The sequence below is a fragment of the Microcaecilia unicolor genome, chromosome 2 (assembly GCF_901765095.1).
Source record: "Microcaecilia unicolor chromosome 2, aMicUni1.1, whole genome shotgun sequence".
NCBI lineage: Eukaryota > Metazoa > Chordata > Amphibia > Gymnophiona > Siphonopidae > Microcaecilia > Microcaecilia unicolor.
Window position 1 is genome coordinate 66,691,680 of NC_044032.1, and position 21,385 is coordinate 66,713,064.

Sequence of the window (21,385 nt, forward strand, 5' to 3'; positions counted from 1 at the left end):
ATTTCCTGTAGTAGTAGTAGTAGGAGAGGATACCAGAACAGCATTATACTGTCCTGACCTGAGGCAGGAGGTTTTGGCCTCTGAAAGCTAATTGAAAAGGATATTAGGCTATTAAATTTCTGAAATGGCTGTGGGATTGAGGTGTGTTGGGGGCAGGGCCATGCAGAGTGGGGCGAGTCTGGGACATGTACTAAAATCTCCTTCTCAAAAATTGGGACCCCTTTGCAGCTCTGGATTTTGTTGGCTGTGAAGTGACTGTTAAATTTATTCATATGTTTAATTGCCTTTTGATGTGCTGACATCTCGAAATATGAACTGTTGCGGTTCCAAGGCTCCAATGCAATCAGCAATCATAGCTGATAGTAAGTCCATTTTACACACTGTACGGTCATATATAAAGTTTTTGAAGGAGTCCAGACACAGCAAGTCTATGTTAGATTCAGTTTGGGAAAACTGGATTCTAGAGGTTTACAAATAAGTTTTGGATGTTAATGAATGATATTATTCTATCTCACTGTATTTCCAGCTTTTGCACAGTATAAGTCATCACAAGAGCAAAATATAAGAAAACCAATGGACAGCATTAGGGGCTTATAGTCCATTTAGTTATCCTATATAATAATTCTCACCTCCAATGTTCTGTCTTGCTGCCTGTGTTCGTGGCTGAGTTGGTCTGCTAGGCTCCGAAGCCCAGGCTGATGTTACACGCAGCACTGACCAACCACACGAGGCCCCGCCCCTGCTGCCCCGCCCCTCCCCCAAGGTCGCCGACGCCGCTCACCCCTCCACCCCCCCTAGGTCACCATTGCTCCCCCCTCCACCCCCCATGAGGTCGCCACCGCTCCCCCCTCCCACGAGGTCGCCTCAGCCACTGCCCCCCCCCCCAAGGTCGCCGCTCAGGCCCAGCCACTTTCCCTCCAGGCCTGCCCACCCAACACAGACCTGCCAAGTCTCCAGCATTGGCTATCAGCTCTGCAGCCGCTCCTGTCGCCTCTCACGTCACTGCCCCTGGAGGACGACCCGGAGCAGTGCACCAGGGCCGGTCTTAGGCAGAGGTGACCAAGGCGGCCACATAGGGCCCCGTGCTTAAGGGGGCCCCGTGCAGCTCGTCTAAACTCTGCCTCTCCGACCGACCTCCGCTCGGACCGCATCATGATTTGATCCCGCTCGGCAGCTCCACTTCCGCCACTGATCCGGTGCCCACCCACCGCTGAGCCCGCCGTCAGCTCCCGCCTCCCTGGACCCCGACAGATGCAGCGATGGCCCCGACAGACAGTAGGAGCGACGGCCCGGCCCCCCACAGACAATGGCAGGCTTGCAGCGATGGCCCCGGCCCCCCGACAGTCAGAGTTGCAACGATGGCTAACCCCAGCTTTTCACTTCCCGCTCAATGTCCCGCCTTCCTTCTGATGAGGTATTTTCTGTTTCCACGAGGGCGGGCGGGAGTCAGTGAGCGAGAAGGGAAAAGCTGGAGCCTGGTCGTAGGTGAGCCATCGCCATCGCTGGTGCCTGGTGCGAGTGAGAGTCGACTTAAAATAAAATAAAGTGAAGTGGAGCTGGTCAGCTGGAGCAAGTTTGTGCCACTGCCTCCTGCCCTGCCATTCAAAGGCAAGCCAGGTATGATGATTATTAGCTTTTCTATAAGGTGGATAATAAAACCATGGAACCAAGATAATATGCTACCAGACAGTGATACCTAATTCATTTAACCTAAATTTTATTATCTTTATTAAGTCTAGATCAAAATGCGATTGTTATACAATGCAATCTATCCCATGCGTTCAATTTAGTCGACCACAGGATTTTATTATCCTGTGGTCGACTAAATTGAACGCATGGGATAGATTGCATTGTATAACAATCGCATTTTGATCTAGACTTAATAAAGATTTACCCTGTGCATAGGAGCCAACTTTTCAAAATGATTGGGGGTGCTGAATTTTTTTTTTAACAGGTGGCGCATTCCCCCGACCCCTCCCTCCCCCTCGCTGCCCCCCTCCTCCGAATGCCAGTCCCAACCCCAGCCTGATCTCTTCTCCCACAACAGTCCTCCGCCGGTCCATCCTCGCCTTGCTGCATGCCGCCCAGAATTTTAAAACTCATCTTACCTCGGGGTCCCCGCGGCAGCTGTGAAAGGCGAGCAGGCTCGGTGCTTCAGCCTTCCCTTCTCTCTCAGCTCTGGTCACGCCCTTGCGGAAACAGAAAATGAGAGCGGGACCAGAGCTGAGAGAGAAGGGAAGGCTGAAACGCCAAGCCTGCTCGCCTTTCACTGCTGCCGCTGGGACCCCGAGGTAAGATGAGTTTTAAAATTCTGGGCGGCACGCAGGAAGGCGAGGACGGACCAGCAGAGAACTGAAGGAGAAGAGGGCGGGCACCGGGCAGGTGGGCTGGCTGGGAAGGGAACTTCCGACTTCCGGCGGGTGCAGAGCTGATCCTAGGATTTCTGGCACCCTCTTGCAGCCTATTAGTCGGTGCCCCTACCCATCCAGGGGTGGGATCACAGTAGTCACACCCCTTTTACCAGCCATGGCGTCATTGAAAATATTACACCAGTAAAGAAGAAAAATAACTTGTTTCTTTTTTGTTTTCATTATAAATAGTTTCTGTAAGCTTTTACAGCTCCATTATACTCTAAATGACACAAACAAAATTAGCATACGAGAACAGACAGTCTTGCCAACTCTGAAAAACAATGTGTTAGCAAAATCTCAGAATCTAACAAACAGATCCCTATTCAGACACTTGGCCTTGCAGTCACACATGCAGAACAGAGCTAGCCCCTCTTCAAATTCTTCAAAAATTAACCTGAAATCCTAAGAAGTTAGACCCTGCATGCAGCACAATACCAGACAAACAGAAAGAAACACATTGCTATACATTGCAAAATAAGACAGCAGATGTAGCAGATGTAAATTCTCAAAGTGGACATATTACAAACACTAAAATGAAAATACAGCTGGGGGCGTGTCCAAGATGGCGACTCACACTCGAGGCTGAACGCTCTGGTGCTGCTGGATGTTGTTCTCTTTCTTTGAAATTACAAATCGGAGAGAAACCTAATGCCTCACACCAAGAGAAAAGGTGTGGTGAGAAATACGCCGTCGGTGCTCCTCACCTCTACGCCTCTCCAGACAACGCTGGATCGCTTCGTCTCGAGCTGCCCTAGAGGAACCGGCGAGGTGCAAGCCGCTGTGAATGATGCCGAAGGAGCGACGCCATTCCAGGCTGTTGAAACATCTCTTTCACCGCCGGAGTTTAACACCCCGCCGTGTCCTGCTCATGAGAGAGGGGGGATGTTGGACCTGATCTCATCGGAAGGCGATGGAGACAGGCCCGAAAATGACGGCGCCACCCCAGAACGAGCAGAGGAGTTATCCTTGGAGCTATCAACCCCACCGGTGGTAATGTTGGATTCAATTTGGAAGGCTATTCAGGCCCTGACAAAAATAGTGACGAATACTGCCCAGGAGACCAGACTTCTAGTGAGTAAAGTAAATACCTTGACAGAAACAGTGGAGAAAGTAAAAATTGAGTATACAACAAAGTTTGAGTCAATTGAAACAGATTTAACAACGCTGAAAGCAGTTAATATGACTATAATAAAAGATAAAACGTTGATGATGAGGAAAATAGAGCAAATTGAAAATGATAATAAACGTTTAAATCTAAGGATTTTGAATTTCCCAGTGGTAGATGGTATTGCTCCAATGGAACTATTTCGAAAATACTTAATTGAGATTCTGCAATATTCCCCTTCACTTATACCTCCATTGAACAAAATTTTTTATATTTCCTTGCAAAAGAAAAGTCAGGGGGAATTGAGGGAAGAAACTCAAGTTGAAGCTGGAAATAGTTTACAAGATTTAACAGCATTCTTGGAACAGTCTCTGTCAGTAATATCTCAGCGTCAAACACTTTTAATTTCTTTTGTCTTCGAGCAAGATAAGAATTAATTATTAAAACTATACTTTAAGAATTCTAAGAAGATTTTCTGTGGCTCTAGGCTTTGGATATTTCCGGATGTTACAAAGACTACACAGGATAAGAGAAAATTATTTCTATCACTGAGGGAAGAAACCAGGGCACTAGGAGCCACTTTTTTGTTGGCGTACCATGTAAATGTTTAACCAAATATTTGAATGTCAAATACGTTTTTTTTTTAACCAGATCAGTTAAAGTTTTTTTTTGAACAGAAAAAGCTCTCCAATGTGAATCCAACATAGTTTGAACATACTGTTAACATGAGTTAAGAGGGTAGAATATGAGTCAGGCCTTTTTTCTTTATTATATATATCTTATGTTAAAAGACTAACCCCCCACATGTAGTGGTCTAAGGAAGAGTAGAAATTATGATGTATAACTGCTTGGTTTATGGAAGAGAATTCTTTATTTGAATTTTATTATCTCTGTTTTTCCTGATACAATATGTATATTCTTTAAATTGTTAAACTAAATAAATAAAAGAAAAAAAAAAGAAAGAAAAGAAAATGATTTTTTTCTACCTTTGTCTGGTGACTTTGTTTTTCTGATTATGCTGGCCCAGTATCTGATTCTGCTGCTATCTGTCCTCTTAACTCCGTTTCCATGGCTTCCTTTCCATTTATTTCTTTACTTTCCTCCTTTCTTCTTCATTTCTTGCTCTATATCCATAAGTAAAAGCTGGGTCCTCCTCTCTCCCTTGTCCTCCTCCATCCATCCATCCATATCCAGCAATTCTCCTCTCTCCCCTGCCCTCCTCCCCACATCAAGCAATTTCTCCTCTCTCCCTGGGCCCTGTCCTCCCATCCATGTCCATCCGTGCTCCTCTGTCCCTTGCCCACCTCCATCCAGCCATATCAAGCAATTTCTACTCTCTCCCTGGGCCCTGTCCTCCAATCCATGTCTATCCGTGCTCCTCTGTCCCCTGCCCACCTCCGTCCAGCCATATCAAGCAATTTCTACTCTCTCCCTGGGCCCTGTCCTCCCATCCATGCTCCTCTGTCCCCTGCCCACCTCCATCCAGCCATATCAAGCAATTTCTCCTCTCTCCCTGGGCCCTCTCCTCCAAGCCATGTCCATCCGTGCTCCTCTGTCCCCTGCCCACCTCTATCCAGCCATATCAAGCAATTTCTACTCTCTCCCTGGGCCCTGTCCTCCAATCCATGTCCATCCATGCTCCTCTGTCCCCTGCCCACCTCCATCCAGCCATATCAAGCAATTTCTCCTCTCTCCCTGGGCCCTGTCCTCCAATCCATGTCCATCCGTGCTCCTCTGTCCCATGCCCACCTCCATACAGCCATATCAAGCAATTTCTCCTCTCTCCCTAGGCCCTGTCCTCCCATCCATGCTCCTCTGTCCCCTGCCCACCTCCATCCAGTCATATCAAGCAATTTCTACTCTCTCCCTGGGACCTGTCCTCCAATCCACGTCCATCCGTGCTCCTCTGTCCCCTGCCCACCTCCATCCATCCATCTCAAGCAATTCTCCTCCCTTCCCTCCCTGTACAGCAATTTCTCCGCTCTCCCTGGGCCCTGCCCTCCCCTCCCATCCAGATCCATCCATCAATGCTTCGCTCTCCCCTGCCCTCCCGCTCCCATGTCCATCTGCCCTACCCGCCCCTCTTCTCTAAATATTTTAAATTTACCTCCATCGCAGCAGCTGAGCCTGCGCAGCGTCAGTGAAAGTGCTGCCCCCTAGCCTTCCCTTCGCTTCGCTGGTTCGTTCGTTCCCTGTCAGTGTCCCGCCTTCTTCTGACATCATTTCCGCGAGGGCGGGACACTGACAGGGAACGAACGAGCGAAGGGAAGACTAGCGGGCAGCGCTTTTCACTGACGCTGCGTAGGTTGTACGGTGCTGCGACGTCGGAGGGGTAAGCGGCGCCCCCCGCCCCTGCCTGGGCGGGTGAAAACATTGGGGGTGCTCGAGCACCCACAGAACCCACAGAGTCGGCGCCTATGACCCTGTGCAACTATTTTCTTTTTTTTTTTTCACTGTCATTATTTTCACCAATAAGGGAATAGATGCAATTGGACAGTAATTAGCAAATTTTCCTTGGGGTTTTTAGGAGTAGGAGTTAAAACAATAATAGTAATGTGATGGAAAAACTCTTGTTAGTTAAACAGTTGTGTAGCCATGCTGTTAATCTGGAAACCATAGTCCTGTTCATGTGTTGTTCATAATATATGCAGAACAGCTATCCAGGCTACAGCTTTTCTTGATAAATCTAGTATCCTTCATATTCAGGGGCAAAAAGCCCTCCCAAAAAGTCAGTTGGTAGGTATATCACATAATACTTGTAACATCTCTAAATCCATGTCATGGTCTGCAGGTCCATTTACACAAAGCTGAGTTCTGATTTTAGCCACCTTTTCATTAAAAAAAACCTGCACTAATGCTGGGGGGGGGGGGGGGGTTCATGATAGCATTGTGCTTATTATTACAATCAGTTTTTTTGTACAAGTTTAGCTTCATTTGTCTTTATTTGAAATTTCATAAATAAAAAATTTTCTAAAAATGGAATAATCAAATTGGTCTGCATACGGCCCCGCAATTGCTAAAACCGGCCCTGAGTGCAGCGACGTGAGAGGTGAGAGGAGCGGCTGCAGAGCCGACAGCCAATGCCTAATGGCTGCCTGTGGTGCCGCGCTTGCTTTTTAAAATCATCTGTTTTTGTTTTTGTAGCGGCCGCTGCTGCTCAACAGGAGAAGCAGCAGTGGCCGGAAATGGGAGCTGGCACCGCGTGTTTCATGGGAGACTTGACAGGTATGTGTTGGGTGGGCAGGCCTGGATGGAAAGAAGGGGATAGAGAGATAAGGGATGGAAGAATCGGGAGAGGGGGGTAGACGGATGGAAGGATGGGGAGAGAAACAGGGAAAACAGATGGAAGGATGGGGAGAGAGACACGATGGAAGGATGGGGTGAGAAAGGGGGAGATGGATGAATGGATGCAGAGAGAAAGGGGAGAGACTTTGGATGTGGAGAGAGATGGGCCACTGAACAGAAAAAGGTAGAAAGATAGAGAGACACTGGATAGAAGGAGGGGGAGAGAGACATTAGATGAAAGGATCAGGAGAGAGGGTAGATGGGTGGAAGGATGGGGAGAGAAAGAGGGAAGACGGCTGGATGGAAGGGTACGGAAAAAAAAGGAGACACTGGATGGAAGGATGCAGAAAGAAAGAGGGGAGACATTGGGAGGGGGTCCTGAGACCAGAGAGGGGGAGGGGGTCCTGAGAGGGTGGTGGAGGGGGTCCTGAGACCAGGGACGGGGTCCTGAAACCAGAAGGGGAGGGGTGGTCCTGAGACCAGAGTGGAGGGGTTCCAGAGACCTGAGGGGGGGGGAGGGGTCCTGAGACCAGAGAGAGAGGTGGGGAGGTATCTCTGTCACACACACACTCTATCTTTCTCTTACAGTCAGTGTCTTTCTCTCTCTCACTCTCACACACTGTCTCTCACACACTCTATGTCTCACACTATATCACATTCACTCTCTATCCAGCTTATTTTCGAAAGAGAAAGACGCCCATATTTCAACCCAAATCGGGAGATGGGCGTCCGTTTCCCGTGGGCGGCGGTCGCCCAAATCGGTATAATCGAAACCCGATTTTTGGCATCCTCAACTGCAGTCCGTCATGGAGATGAACAAAGATCATGGGGGCATGTCGGGGGCGTGGCGAAGGCGGGACTGGGGCGTGGTTATCAGCCAAGGAGAGATGGGCGTCCTTAGCTGATAATCGAAACAAGAAGGGCGTTTTTGACAAGAATTTGGTCCGCTTTATTTGGACCCTTTTTTTTCAGGTACAAGTCCCAAAAAAGTGCCCCAACTGACCAGATGACCACCAGAGGGAATCGGGGATGACCTCCCCTGATTCCCCCAGTGGTCACTAACCCCCTCCCATAAAAAAAAAAACACTTTACAAACTTTTTTCCCCAGCCTGTATGCCAGCCTCAAATGCCGTACCCACCTCCATGACAGCAGAATGTGTTCTATCCTCTGACAGCCTTTCCCTGGTTCTAATGTGGGTCTCGGGTGAGTGTGACACCTTTTCTGTTAAGGGCACTGCAGAGTCACATCAGCAATGCATTGTGGTGGGTGTAGGGTATAGGGCTCCGTGATTCCACTAGCTTGTGTTAAATGCTCACGATGTTGGTAGTTGGTAGGCTCTACTCCCATGGTGCTTTTCCCTCTGCTTACTGGGTCAGAGTGTGCCCTGTTTTGTTTCCGGTAGTCCATGAGGTAGTGGCCATTTGTGTAAGACACTTTTAGATCGCTTTCATGTGTTAGCCACATTACAGCACTTAGTTCTTACCCTGAATGTTGTTGAAAGAGGGCATTGTACACCATTCTGCCAGCTCGGACCTACTGCTAATCTCAGTACCAGCGAGACTCGTTGCCAGTGGGGCACAACCTCTGATCTGCAGTTAACTGTGAGTAAAGGTGCTTATTCAAATAAAGGTCGTTTTCAGCGAGATTAGTCTTCAGGTGTGAACTGCTGTGCCACGGTTATACACCAGCAACAAGTCCTGTCCCTGGAGCACTTTTAGTGGGTACTGCAGTGCACTTCAGGCAGGCAGACCCAGGCCCCCCCCCCAACTGTAACACTTGTGGTGGTAAATGGGAGGCCTCTAAAACCTACTGTACCCACATGTAGTTGCCCCCTTCACCCCTAAGAGCTATGGTAGTGTTGTACATTTGTCCCGCCCGCGACCAAATGGCTTGGATTGGGACGTTTCTGAGCTGGGTGTTTTTAGTTTCCATTATCGCAAAAAAAAAAAAAAACGCCCATCTCAGAAGGGTCCAAATCCATGGCATTTGGTCTGTCCAAACCGTATTTTTGAAACGAAAGATGGACGCCCATCTTTTTCGATAATAAGGTCTGTCCCGCCTCTTCACATACCTGTTTTCGGACATAGACGCCCATGGAGATGGGCGTTCGATTATGCCCCTCCACGTGTCACACAGTCGCTCTCAAACACTCTCTCGAGCTCACTCTCTCGGTCTCACAGAGAGTCTGTGTATCGCACACATACTCTCACTCTCTATCTGTCTCACACACTCTCTCACAGACACACTTGCACCCACACTCACTCTCTGTCTGTCACACATACACAAACTCACACATTCACTCTTTCTCTCTCACACAGTCACTCTCAAACATACACACTCCGAGGAAAACCTTGCTAGCGCCCGTTTCATTTGTGTCAGAAACACTAGTGTTTAAATAAGAGAAATCTGCATGAAACAAAATATTTTTTATTTTAACTTATAAAACCACTTGCTCCTGAAATATGTTAAAAAACAGAATAATCCATTTGTGTATCCAAAAGGTAACCTTCTACAAAACAGATGAAGATGTGATTCCATGTGCCCCAATCAAAGGAGAGTTTAATTTTACTTCCATTTTATATTCCATCTTTGTAACACCAGGTTTAAGTCTTCCCAAAACAGATTACAACAACAGTTAAGATGAACCCATCAGGAAACAGGATATCCCCACTGAAAAACGTTTGCCATCTGTAGTGTATGGAAAAGTGTAGAAAAATGAGCACACAATACAGAGTTTATAACTGCCTTTGCTACTAGCTACAATACTTTTTAAGCTGTTTTAGTGATATTAAATTTTTATTACGTGATACTTATATCTAGACACGAGGAAGCGTTCAAGTAAATTAAAAAGCTGTCCAATAAGTGTAAAAAAAAAAATAATCTTTATTCCTCCACCTTTTAAGGCACTATCCAACTGGAACATCTTTAGACTTGTTGTTACAGATGGACCACGCATAGGCAGCCCCTTATTAATCTTTTGCTCTTGTTTTCAATAGCGTCTGCTATAGTTTTGGGTGTACTAAAACCGCGGCAAGGGTTCAGCTCTTATGCTCACTTTCGTCTCCTGTCTATCAAATCTCCTTGGTTACAGGTAAGTGTCTCCTCTATGTTCTGCTGTTCCCCCCTCCCCTCCCCTCCGCCACCACGGCACCCGCCCTCTTTCTCTGGCGTAACTTCCTGTTTCCGGCGGGGCGGGAGGCGGTAGTAAAAGGAAAGCTCCGGGGCAGTCGTAGACAACGTGTTTAACTTGTTATTGCTGGTGATTTCAAAGACTAGTTTTAAGGTAGGATCTGGAGGTTGAGAAAGAAGGAGAGTTGTTGGACTGGGGACGAGCAAACGAGAGGGTGATATGCTGGAGTGGAAGAGAGAAGGAGAGATGTTGTGGGTCCGCGAATGCGTATGACGAGGGATGCTTGGTATGTGAGCGTGTGAAGGCAGCTTAGTGCGTGTGATTTGATATGTCTAAGATGAGCCCCGAAGGCCGTGAGAGTTGTAATTTGCGGGTGCTGTGGTTCTCGGGTCTCCTGTAATGCTTTCGGGCGCAGTGTTTCCGGAATGGAACTGCCCAATACGCTTGATTAGGGCCTACAGTTCGTACACTCCTGGTTTTGAGGTATCATTAGATCGATCCCTAGTGGGACAAAATGGCGCTGGCGTGCACGTGTGTGTGCGCTCTGAACCATCTTCTTTGGTTTTAGAAGTACCTTTTAGCTGCTGTGGTTTCGTCGTCTGGCCCCTTTCTTGAAGTGTATCTGTTCAGTGATTCTGTAGACTGAAGGAAAAATTGGAGCGATATTCACTTGTGTGAGGGAGGATATAGGCTTTATTTTAAAATAGAGAGTTTAAATATTTTCTTAAAACTATAGTAATATGCTTTATATAACTTGTTTTCAAAGCATATCTGTTGCATTTGGATACTGGGTAGCTTTCAAAAGCATAACTTCTCATTCTATGCCTGTTGGGGAATTGCAGAACGTGTCGATCGTCCACGACGCGAAGTGCGCCCTCGTTTAGAAATAAGACTACTTTGGAACTAAGGAAGAAGGCATGTTCTACATGTTAATAAAGTGTGGTAGGATATGTAGGAAAAGATCTTTAACATGCATGGAAATACATTGTTTCTAATTGGCATATAGCAGAAAGTTATTTTTTGTTGGTTTGTTTTAAGTATTACAAAATGCTGAGAAGCACGCCAAAGTTTTAGCCTTTTAGTAATATGTTGTTTTTACACATTGTTTTGGTGATATTTAATTATTTAATGCATTTGTATCCCACATTTTCCCACCTCTTTGCAGGCTCAATGTGGCTTACAATACATCATGAATAGTGGAAATATATTACAAATAGACATTTAGTGTTACAGGGGGATCTTGGGCAGCATAATAATGATGACACATAATAGTAGAATAACAAGCAGATATTGTAAGATATTTAGTGTTACAGAGGGATCTTGGGCAACATGATAATGATGAAACATAATAGTAGTATAACAAGCAGATATTGTAAGACAGTTCTGAATATATGTGGAGTTGTGTATATTCACATTGGTTGATGTTTGTGGTATGCCTTGTTAAACAAATGGGTCTTCAGTAGTTTGCGGAAGTTCATTAATTCGCTATTCGTTTTTAGTTTGCGCGGCAATGCGTTCCATAACTGTGTGCTCAAGTAAGTGGAGGAGTGGCCTAGTGGTTAGGGTGGTGGACTTTGGTCCTGGGGAACTGAGGAACTGAGTTCGATTCCCAGCACAGGCAGCTCCTTGTGACTCTGGGCAACTCACTTAACCCTCCATTGCTCCATGTAAGCCGCATCGAGCCTGCCATGAGTGGGAAAGCGCGGGGTACAAATGTAACAAAAAAAAAAAAAAAGTAAAGTTTGACGCATGCATTAGTTTGTATTTTAGACCTTTGCAGTTAGGGAAGTGCAGATTAAGGAATGTGCAGGATGATCTTTTGGCATTCCTGGGTGGTAAGTCTATCAGGTCTGACATGTAGGCTGGTGCATCTGTGTGAATGATTTTGTGAACTAAGGAGCATATTTTGAACGTGATGCGTTCTTTAAGTGGAAGCCAGTGTAGTTTCTTGTAGGGGTTTAGCACTTTCATATTTTGTTTTACCGAATATGAGTCTTGCTGCAGTGTTCTGGGCTGTCTGAAGTTTCTTGATTATTTGCTCTTTACAACCAGCGTAGAGTGCGTTACAATAGTCTAGATGACTGAGCACCATTGATTGTACTAGGTTACGGAAAACAGTCCTTGGGAAGAAAGGTCTTAATCCTTTTTAATTTCCACATTGAGTGGAACATCTTCTTGGTTGTGTTTTTCGTGTGGCTCTCAAGTGTTAGGTGTCGATCAATGGTAACACCAAGGATTTTTAGGGTGTCCGAAATTGGAAGGTTCAGATTTGGTGTGTTAATGGCAGTGAATTTGTTCTTATTATGTTGAGAGGTGAGTATTAGACATTGAGTTTTTTTCTGCATTAAGTTTCAGCCGAAATGCATCCGCCCATGATTGCATGATCTGGAGACTTTGGTTGATGTCATTGGACATTTCCTTTAGATCTTGTTTGAAAGGGATGTAGATCGTTACGTTGTCTGCGTATATGTATGGGTTGAGGTTTTAGTTTGATAATAGTTTGGCCAAGGGTATCATCATTAAGTTGAATAGGGTCGGCGAGAGGGGGGGATCCCTGTGGGACTCCACATTCAGGTATCCATGTGGCTGAAGTAGTCGAGTTAGTCACTTGGTATGATCGTGTGGTTAGGAATCCCTTAAACCAATTGAGAACATTACCTCCAATTCCGAAGTACTCGAGGATATGTAGTAGTATTCCATGAACAACCATGTCGAAAGCGCTTGACATGTCAAATTGTTGAAGTATGTTCTTTCCATTTGCAATCATTTGTTTGAATTTGGTCATGAGAGTAACTAGTACTGTTTCAGTATTGTGGTTAGACCGAAATCCTGATTCGGAGTCGTGGAGTATTGCGAATTTATTTAAATAGTTTGTGAGTTGTTTGGTCACCAACCCTTCCGGTAGTTTGGTTATTAAGGGAATGGATGCTACTGGCCTGTAGTTGGTTAATTTACAGGCATTTTTCTTTGCGTCTTTGGGTATGGGGGTGAGTAAAATGTTTCCTTTCTCCTTTGGGAAGAGTCCGTTTTGTAACATATAATTCAAGTGTTTCGTTATGTCTGTTATAAATTGTTGAGGAGCAGATGTCATCAGGTTGTTTGGACATATGTCTAGTTTACAATGAGATTTGGCAAATCTTTTGAGCGTTTTGGAGATGATATCCTCTGATAGTTTCTCGAAGTTGGTCCAGGTTCTGGTAAATGCCAGGGTCTGGGTCTAGACAGGCAAGGAGTTCAGCATAGTCGATGGTACTGATAGGTATCTTAAGTCGCAGTTGTACGATTTTCTCGTTGAAGTATCTCCGAGATTGTCTGCTCCTGGTGCATCTTTTGCTGTTGGTTGTGACTGGTGTGGTATCTAGTAGTTTATTCACGAGTTGGAAGAGTTTATGTGTGTCCTTGTAGTTTGGTCCAATTACAGTTTTGTAGTACAATCTTTTAGTTTGTCTTATGGTATATTTGTATTTTCTTTGGAGTTGTTTCCAGGCGTTAAGTATGGGGTCGTCTTTCTTTTTATTCCATGCACATTCTACCTTCTTACTTGTGTTTTAAGTTTTTTTTTCAGCTCTTCATTGAACCATGGTATTGAATTTTTTCTATGTGAGGTGAGGGTTTGGTTTGGAGCAATGTTGTCTAATGTGGCTCTGCATCTGTCGTCCCATTCTAAGAGGAATTGGATTGTATCTGTTTTTGTTGTCCATTCGTTGTAGTATATCTGTTGCAAGAATATTACTGGGTCTATTTTTCCTCTCGTGGTATAGGTTTTTCGTTCTTGTTTATTCAGTAAGTCTTTACTGTATTTACTTTTAGTGTAGCCCTGGATTGAAGGTGAAGTAGTTTTTAAAGAAAGTGTGTAATCAAATGGGCTGCTGTTGCAAGTAACTGTACACAGCAAATTCCTGCATGGTCAACTCATTGATTAAAATGATGTGTGGCTAGATGCTCTATCTACAAATAGTTTAGTGATGCTGTCCTTGTTGTGTGATTATTTCTCAAATCACAGTGAGCTAAGACTTAATTCTCTCCAAATGCTTTAAAGTTTGTAGGAAATTAAAAAAAAATTGTGTAGTAGTGCTGTATTGCAGGGGTTCTTACCGTTAACAGTATGGTCTGTTTTTTCTTTTTTTAAATAAAGAATGTGTCTTTCTGTTGAGCAGCAAAAATAAAATGATCAAGAAGATCTAATAGAGAAATTCAGATGTACTGGGAAGTAATGAGCAGAACAGCTGCAGCACTTAAATCTGTAAACGAAAGCAAAACTTTAGAGACATACAGAAAGCTTTGTGAAAGAGGACATTTTTATATATTTTTTTTCTTCTTTTGTCTGTCTCACTAGGAGATTTTTGATTCTTGAAAGGCTCAAAAATAGCTTTCTGTTTAAGGGAGACCTCTGCTTAGAGTAGACTGTTGGTTGAGGGCTATAAAATTACATTACCAGTGCTGTCTTTAGGCTAACTGGTAGTGCGTGTGAAACCTAAACTTGCACTCCTTCCTTGTTTTCTTCTACCCAGTGCATGTCTTCCACCATCCTGGTAAACTGGGTTTGATTCCCACTGCAGCTCTGCCTCCTTGTGACTGTGGACAAGTCACTTAACCCTCTATTACCCTAAGTACAAAATAACTACCTGTATGTAAACTGCTTTGATTGTAGCCACATAAAGGAGATATATCAAGTCCCACTCCCTTTCCTGTATGATATGTGAGGTAGAGAGCAGTGTCGAGCTTCCTGTGACTGGATAGGTCAAATTCCCAGAATTGGGTTCTAGACATCTTGTAGTTTATATGGTGGAATAATTTTTAAATTAATAGTTGGTCTTCTCATGGGTATATGAACTCTCTTACTGAGTGAGTGTATTAGCCTTGGTATTAATCTAAAGTTTGCATTAGTAGAGCTAGAGTACTCTTAAGTATGTTCTAAACATTGTCATATTATAGGTTAATTTTTATTTTCCCCACTTTTTCTTTTTAGGAATACCCACTTCAAATTCAGGTTATAGACAGGTGTGGTAGCCATGTTAGTCCACTTTTATAGACAAGTATCAAATGTCCTATTGTTTGGAAAAGTAGAGAAAATAGAACTTGGAGTTGTTTATTTGAAGAGCAGCTAGCGCTTAGTAAGTTCCAGTCAGATTTTAGAAAGTACTGTAGTATGGAAATCTCTATTGAAGAAGTTGCATGAACTGTGAATTGTTGGCCAGTCCATTCCGCTGATGAACCAAACCAAGTTCTTGATGTAGTTTTATAGATTCACTGTCTAATGTTAATAGTTCAAAGCTCACTGATATAGTTTGCTTTAAGGCTATCCAAAGTCCTTTTAGTTACATTTTAATTATACTGTTATATTTTTATAACAATGGTTCTGCTTGTTCAGCGTTTCAATAGTACAAATTTTGATTTTAATATGTGACTTTAGAATATAGATGGTATACAAAATCATGATGTGTTGTGTTTTCTCCATAGAATGCCTAAATCAAAGGAACTTGTGTCTTCAAGCTCATCTGCCAGTGACACTGATAGCGAAGCTGATCAGAAGGTGAGCACTGTGTGCAGGTTCAACTCTAGTGCTGAACAGTAACAGCAGCTGCTTTCCTGATGACAGACTGCAACTATGAGCTACACCCATTAATGGAGCAGAAAAATCTCAAAACCCCCGACATAGTAACATAGTAGATGACGGCAGAAAAAGACCTGCATGGTCCATCCAGTCTGCCCAAGACAAACTCATATGTGTATACCTTACCTTGAATTTGTACCTGTCCTTTTCAGGGCACAGACCATATAAGTCTGCCCAGCAGTATTTCCCGCCTCCCAACCACCACCCCCTCTTCCCCCCAACTGCTCCGCCACCCAATTTCAGCTATGCTTCTGAGGATCCATTCCTTCTGCACAGGATTCCTCTATGCATATCCCACGCATGTTTGAACTCCGTTACCGTTTTCATCTCCACCACCTCCCGCGGGAGGGCATTCCAAGCGTCCACCACCCTCTCTGTGAAAAAATACTTCCTGACATCTTTCCTGAGTCTGCCCCCCTTCAATCTCATTTCATGTCCTCTCGTTCTACCGCCTTCCCATCTCCGGAAAAGATTCGTTTGCGGATTAATACCTTTCAAATATTTGAACGTCTGTATCATATCACCCCTGTTCCTCCTTTCCTCCAGGGTGTACATGTTCAGGTCAGCAAGCCTCTCTTCATACGTCTTGGAACGTAAATCCCATACCATCCTCGTAGCTTTTCTTTGCACCGCTTACATTTTTTTAACATCCTTCGCAAGATACGGCCTCCAAAACATGACATGGTCAAATGTTTGGGAGTGATCAAAATATACTCTCTTTTTTTTTTTTCCCCCCTCTTTATTCTTATGTCTCTGCGCACACTTGCCTTCTCAACTAGCTTTTCATTTGATTCCCTTCCCATCTTACTACACGGTGTTTGTAGTGCAAATCAATTCAACAGCATAGATAAATGGTTGTGACATGACTTCCCTGCTGTAGCAAATTGAATTTTCCATGTGCTCTGGGCCCAGGCTGATGCAGCCTAGCACATTTTAGGCATCTGGGTGATTTGGCCCAAGGGATTTTTTTCCATTTCTACTGATGGCCATGTAGTTCATCCATGCCTTGATTAGAGATGGAGAACTCTTAGAGCTTCCCATATTCAGGAGTTTTCTTCCTCACTGCTAGACTTTAGTCTCAATTTCATTCTGGTTCTTAATTGGAAAATATCCTGTTATGTTGGTGCCATCATATTGAACATAAGGGTTAATGTAGTAATTGGTGGGATTTTACTCAGGTTAAAATCCCATTTCTGCCAATGTGTTATAGATGCAAATGAACCCCATAGCAAGTTTTGTGAGAATTAGTATTCCTTAGCATCCCTCTAGACTAGTTCAAACAAGCGAGTTGTGCACTCCTATCAGCAGATGGAGACTGAGAACTATTAGCTTCCAAAATACTATACTTTTTTGTGAAAACTGGGTAATAGGAGTTTTTCATACTTGATAATATGGCCAACAGAGGCAGCAGAAAGAATTACACAATATAACGTTTCAATATCTCTATATATAAAAGGCACCTCCAACGTTCTAATTGAAGCCTCCAACCGGAAACTTGAGGTGGCATAGATATCTGCTTTAGCAAGTACACAAAGGAAAACAGAGTAGTAAAACAAGCAGGGAGAAATAGCTGAGGGACATAATTGTTTTCTCAGGCACCTGGAGTGGTTGCCCTAGGTGATTAACAAGGTCAGCTGGGGTCCACAGCTCCTTGCAACTAAAACAATTAACTCCTCCCAGAGTCTTAGCAGCTTGCCTTTACTCACCCAGCCTGCTGTCATTGCCATACACTCTAATACACTCCTGCTGCTCCACATTCTCCTTTTTAAGTTGTTGCTCCATCTGAAACAAGTCTACAGCTGTTTCAACTGGGAGGGAGGGTGGGGACTCTGAAACTCTGAGGGACGGAGGGTGGGGGGACCCTGAAACACGGACGCACCCTGGGACTGGGAGGGGGGATGACCCTGGAACTGGGAGGGAGGGGGACCATGCAACTGGGAGGGAGGAGGGAGTGATAGGCCCCTGGCACACACTCTGATTCTCATTCCCTCTCTCTCACACAGTCAATCTCATACACCGAGGAAAACCTTGCTAGCGCCCGTTTCATTTGTCAGAAACGGGCCTTTTTTTTACTAGTATTATATATCATCCAACAGTACCACCCCACAAACAGAACCTTCTCCCATAAAAATACATAAAAAGTGATAGGCTTGAGCAGACAGTCAAGCTTTTGTTAAACAGCAATTACTGCTGCTCTTCCCTTCTACCTGGAGACAAATGATTCCAAAGCTTGAGTGCATAACAGCAGAAAATGTCTTATGACCTTTTTTTGCTCAATTTTAACGAACTTTATTTATTAGGATTTATTTACCGCCTTTTAAGGCAGTGTACAGTAAGAATAGATCAAACATGAGCAATAGGCAATTACAGCAGTAAAAATATTCAAATAGTACAAAGTGTACTGGCTGCGTTTATGCTATTCACTTTGTACCAAAATAAAGAAAAATATCATAGAATAAGTTTAAAGGAATCAGAGAGTTAGAAGTGGTTTTTATTCTTACCAGCACAGCTTCAGATATCAGTTTGAAAGTCTTGGGAAAATATCACATGTACAGAATCTCAGTTAGAAAAATATCATCACATGTACAGAATCTAATATCAATAGCTTAGGTAATAATAATAAGCAATCAGACTAATTTGATAAGGAACAGTTGTAAGGAGAACAAAGAAAATGAGAGAGAGAGATCAGCACATGTTAACTGAGACCATGGAGAGGTCAGCACATGTTATCTGAAAGTATGGAGAGAGAGAGAGAAACAGAGAGATCACAGGTGTTTCCTGAGACCAGGCTTTCTTAGAGAGAGAGAGATCACAGGTGTTTCCTGAGACCAGGCTTTCTTAGAGAGAGAGAGATCACAGCATGTTTCCTGAGACCATGCTTTCTTAGAGACAGAGGGGGAGGGATCACTAGCAGGAAATATATCAGTCCTGAAGTGAAATAAAATATAAAGAGAAAAGAGAGAATAGTTCTCTGTTATAAAGAAATAGTTCTTACCCGGAGCAATGCAGAAACAAAGAAGAGAAAATATATTTCCTGGTGAAATAGCCAATTAGCAATGATGCCCTGAATCAGGACAGAGAAAAGTCTCCTGCAAAATATGGCTAATTCTGAAGATTTCTTTGTGTGCAGGTATTCTTATAGAAAAAGTGATGTCGTCACCTCTCCCCCCTCCTACACCAATCGAAGGTAGCATAGGTGTCCTGCCAACACCCTATTGGTACATTTGACCTTGACCATCTTGTAACTGAAGAAAAGATGTGTATTCCAGATACTGGGCTGCCATAGTAACGAAAGCCAGGGATGTATGCATTCCTGTCTATGGCTACCAGCAGTGACTAGCAGCCAGGTACAGAAAAGACAGGGGGGGGGGGATGGGAGGCAGTGCAGCACAGGTAGAATAGAACATCTTTTTACATCTTCCCTCTTGGCTCCCGTTAAACGGAAAAGGGAGACAAAACCAGAAACTAGGAGATGGTGGGTTCTTCAGCAGGAAAAGTCCGTAGGGTGTGGGAGTGGCGAGAGGGAGCAAAAATTGGAGAAGTAGAATAATTTGGGGCAGAAGTTTCATTAAACATAATGTTGGTATTAAAAGGTGTAGAGAACAATTTCTTACACAGAGATAGAAAACAGGGTAGACAGCAAAAGAGAATAAGGAGAAAAGCTAGAAAACCAAGGAGTCCAAAAAGGAGTCCTCGAACAGAAGGAATAAGATTGGAAAACCAGGAAGTGATAGTAGACCACCAAGGGGAGGCATCAAGAGGAGATGAGTAATCAGAAATTGAAATTTTTGCCAAATTAACAATTCTTTCCATAGCATTTCTAACAATATGTGAACGATTAACAACCACAGTACAACAGTCAGTACTATTTAAAACAGTACATAAACCACCTTGTGCTGCAAGTAAGTAATCTAAACCCATTCTGTTATAGCGAGTAAAAATAGTAAGTTCATCGATTTTGATCTTGTACAGCCTTAAAGGTAATATTCAGTTCATGAGTTAATATATGTAATAGGGCTTGAAGTCGTCTAATAGACATTCCTAATTCAGCAGTGGAAGCAGGGGCAGCAAAAATTGGAATCCAAGAAGTAGCAGAGAGGGCATCAAGTCTAATTTTTGTCAAGGGATAAGTAGAATTAATATATTCCAAAGATTTTTGAATAGCTTCATGTTCAGGGGCGACAGCAGGAGGGACAGAGAGGGAACGTTTAGAACAAGTGGGGAAGTTAAAAGATGTATTAAGGGGAACAATAACAGAAATATAATTTCAAATATAATAACAGAAAAATAATTTAGTTTATTATCCCAACTCTACAGATCTCACCGTGACCTCTCTAACCTCATCTCTATTTCTCTACTCCCCTCCTCTTCTCTGCCCTTCTCTTGCGCCCTATGGAATGCCCGCTCTATCTGTAACAAACTCGCCTATATCCAGGACCTCTTTATCTCGCGTCACCTCCATCTGCTCGCCATAACAGAAACCTGGCTCTGCCCTGATGACTCTGCTTCAGTCGCAGCCCTGTGCCATGGCGGTTATCTATTTTCACATACTCCTCGCCCTGCTGGCCGTGGGGGCAGTGTTGGACTACTTCTCTCTCCCTCCTCCAGATTTCAACCCCTTCTTCCACCTCAATCTCGCTGTTTTTCCTCCTTTGAAGTCCACTCTATCCGCCTTTTCTCTCCTCTGTCTCTTCGAATAGCGGTCATTTATCGTCCCCCTGATAAGTCCCTTTCATCCTTTCTCAGTGACTTTGACGCCTGGCTTGCCTTCTTCCATGATCCTTCCTCCCCCTGTCTCATCCTTGGTGACTTTAATATTCCTGCTAATGATCCTTCCAACTCTTATATTTCCAAGTTACTCGCTTTAACGTCCTCCTTTAATCTCCAACTATGCTCCACCTCCCCCACTCATCAAAATGGTCACTGTCTTGATCTCATCTTCTCCTCCAACTGTTCACCCTCTAGTTTCCTTGCCTCTGGTCTTCCCTCCTCTGATCACCATCTTATAACTTTCACACTTAAATCTCCTCCCTCCCAGACCCGTCCTATCTTATCTAATTTATCTAGGAATCTTCACGATATTGACCCTTCATCTCTATCCTTCCATGTTTCAAACCTCCTCTCTACTGTGGCACCATCCACGTCTGTCAACGAGGCTGTTTCTTCTTACAACAATACTCTATCCTCTGCCTTAGACACTCTTGCACCTTTGATGACCCGCCCTGTAAGGCGTACAAAACCCCAACCTTGGCTGACTTCTAATATCCGCTACCTACGTTCCTGTACCCGCTCCGCCGAACGCCTCTGGCGGAAATCTTGGGCCCTTGCTGATTTCTTACACTTTAAGTTCATGCTGACCTCCTTCCAATCTGCTCTTTTACGTGCCAAACAGGATTATTATATCCAACTGACCAACTCTCTTGGCTCTAATCCTCGACTTCTCTTCACCACATTGAACTCTCTCCTCAAGGTGCCCCCTCCCCCAACTCCCCCTTCATTATCTCCTCAGACCCTTGCTGAATTCTTTCACAACAAGGTTCAAAAGATAAACCTTGCTTTCTCTACCTCACCACCTCCCCCTCCACTAGTCCATTCCCCTCTCTCTCCTTACTACTACTATTTAGCATTTCTATAGCGCTACAAGGCATACGCAGCGCTGTACAAACATAGAAGAAAGACAGTCCCTGCTCAAAGAGCTTACAATCTAATAGACAAAAAATAAATAAAGTAAGCAAATCAAATCAATTAATGTGAACGGGAAGGAAGAGAGGAGGGTAGGTGGAGGCAAGTGGTTACGAGTCAAAAGCAATGTTAAAGAGGTGGGTTTTCAGTCTAGATT

The 21,385-nt window shown here is 44.1% G+C and overlaps 1 protein-coding gene across 1 annotated transcript in view; it reads left to right on the top strand.

Annotated features, from left to right (window-relative positions):
- The first annotated feature begins 9,976 nt into the window (after nucleotides 1-9,976).
- Nucleotides 9,977-21,385, top strand: part of SUB1 (SUB1 regulator of transcription) — a 41,557-nt gene continuing 30,148 nt past the window's right edge. Inside the window, exons 1-2 of the mRNA XM_030193006.1 lie at nucleotides 9,977-10,085; nucleotides 15,393-15,465. Coding sequence (XP_030048866.1) covers nucleotides 15,394-15,465 — 72 coding nt within the window. The 5' untranslated portion in view covers nucleotides 9,977-10,085; nucleotide 15,393. The remainder of the gene's footprint in view (nucleotides 10,086-15,392; nucleotides 15,466-21,385) is intronic.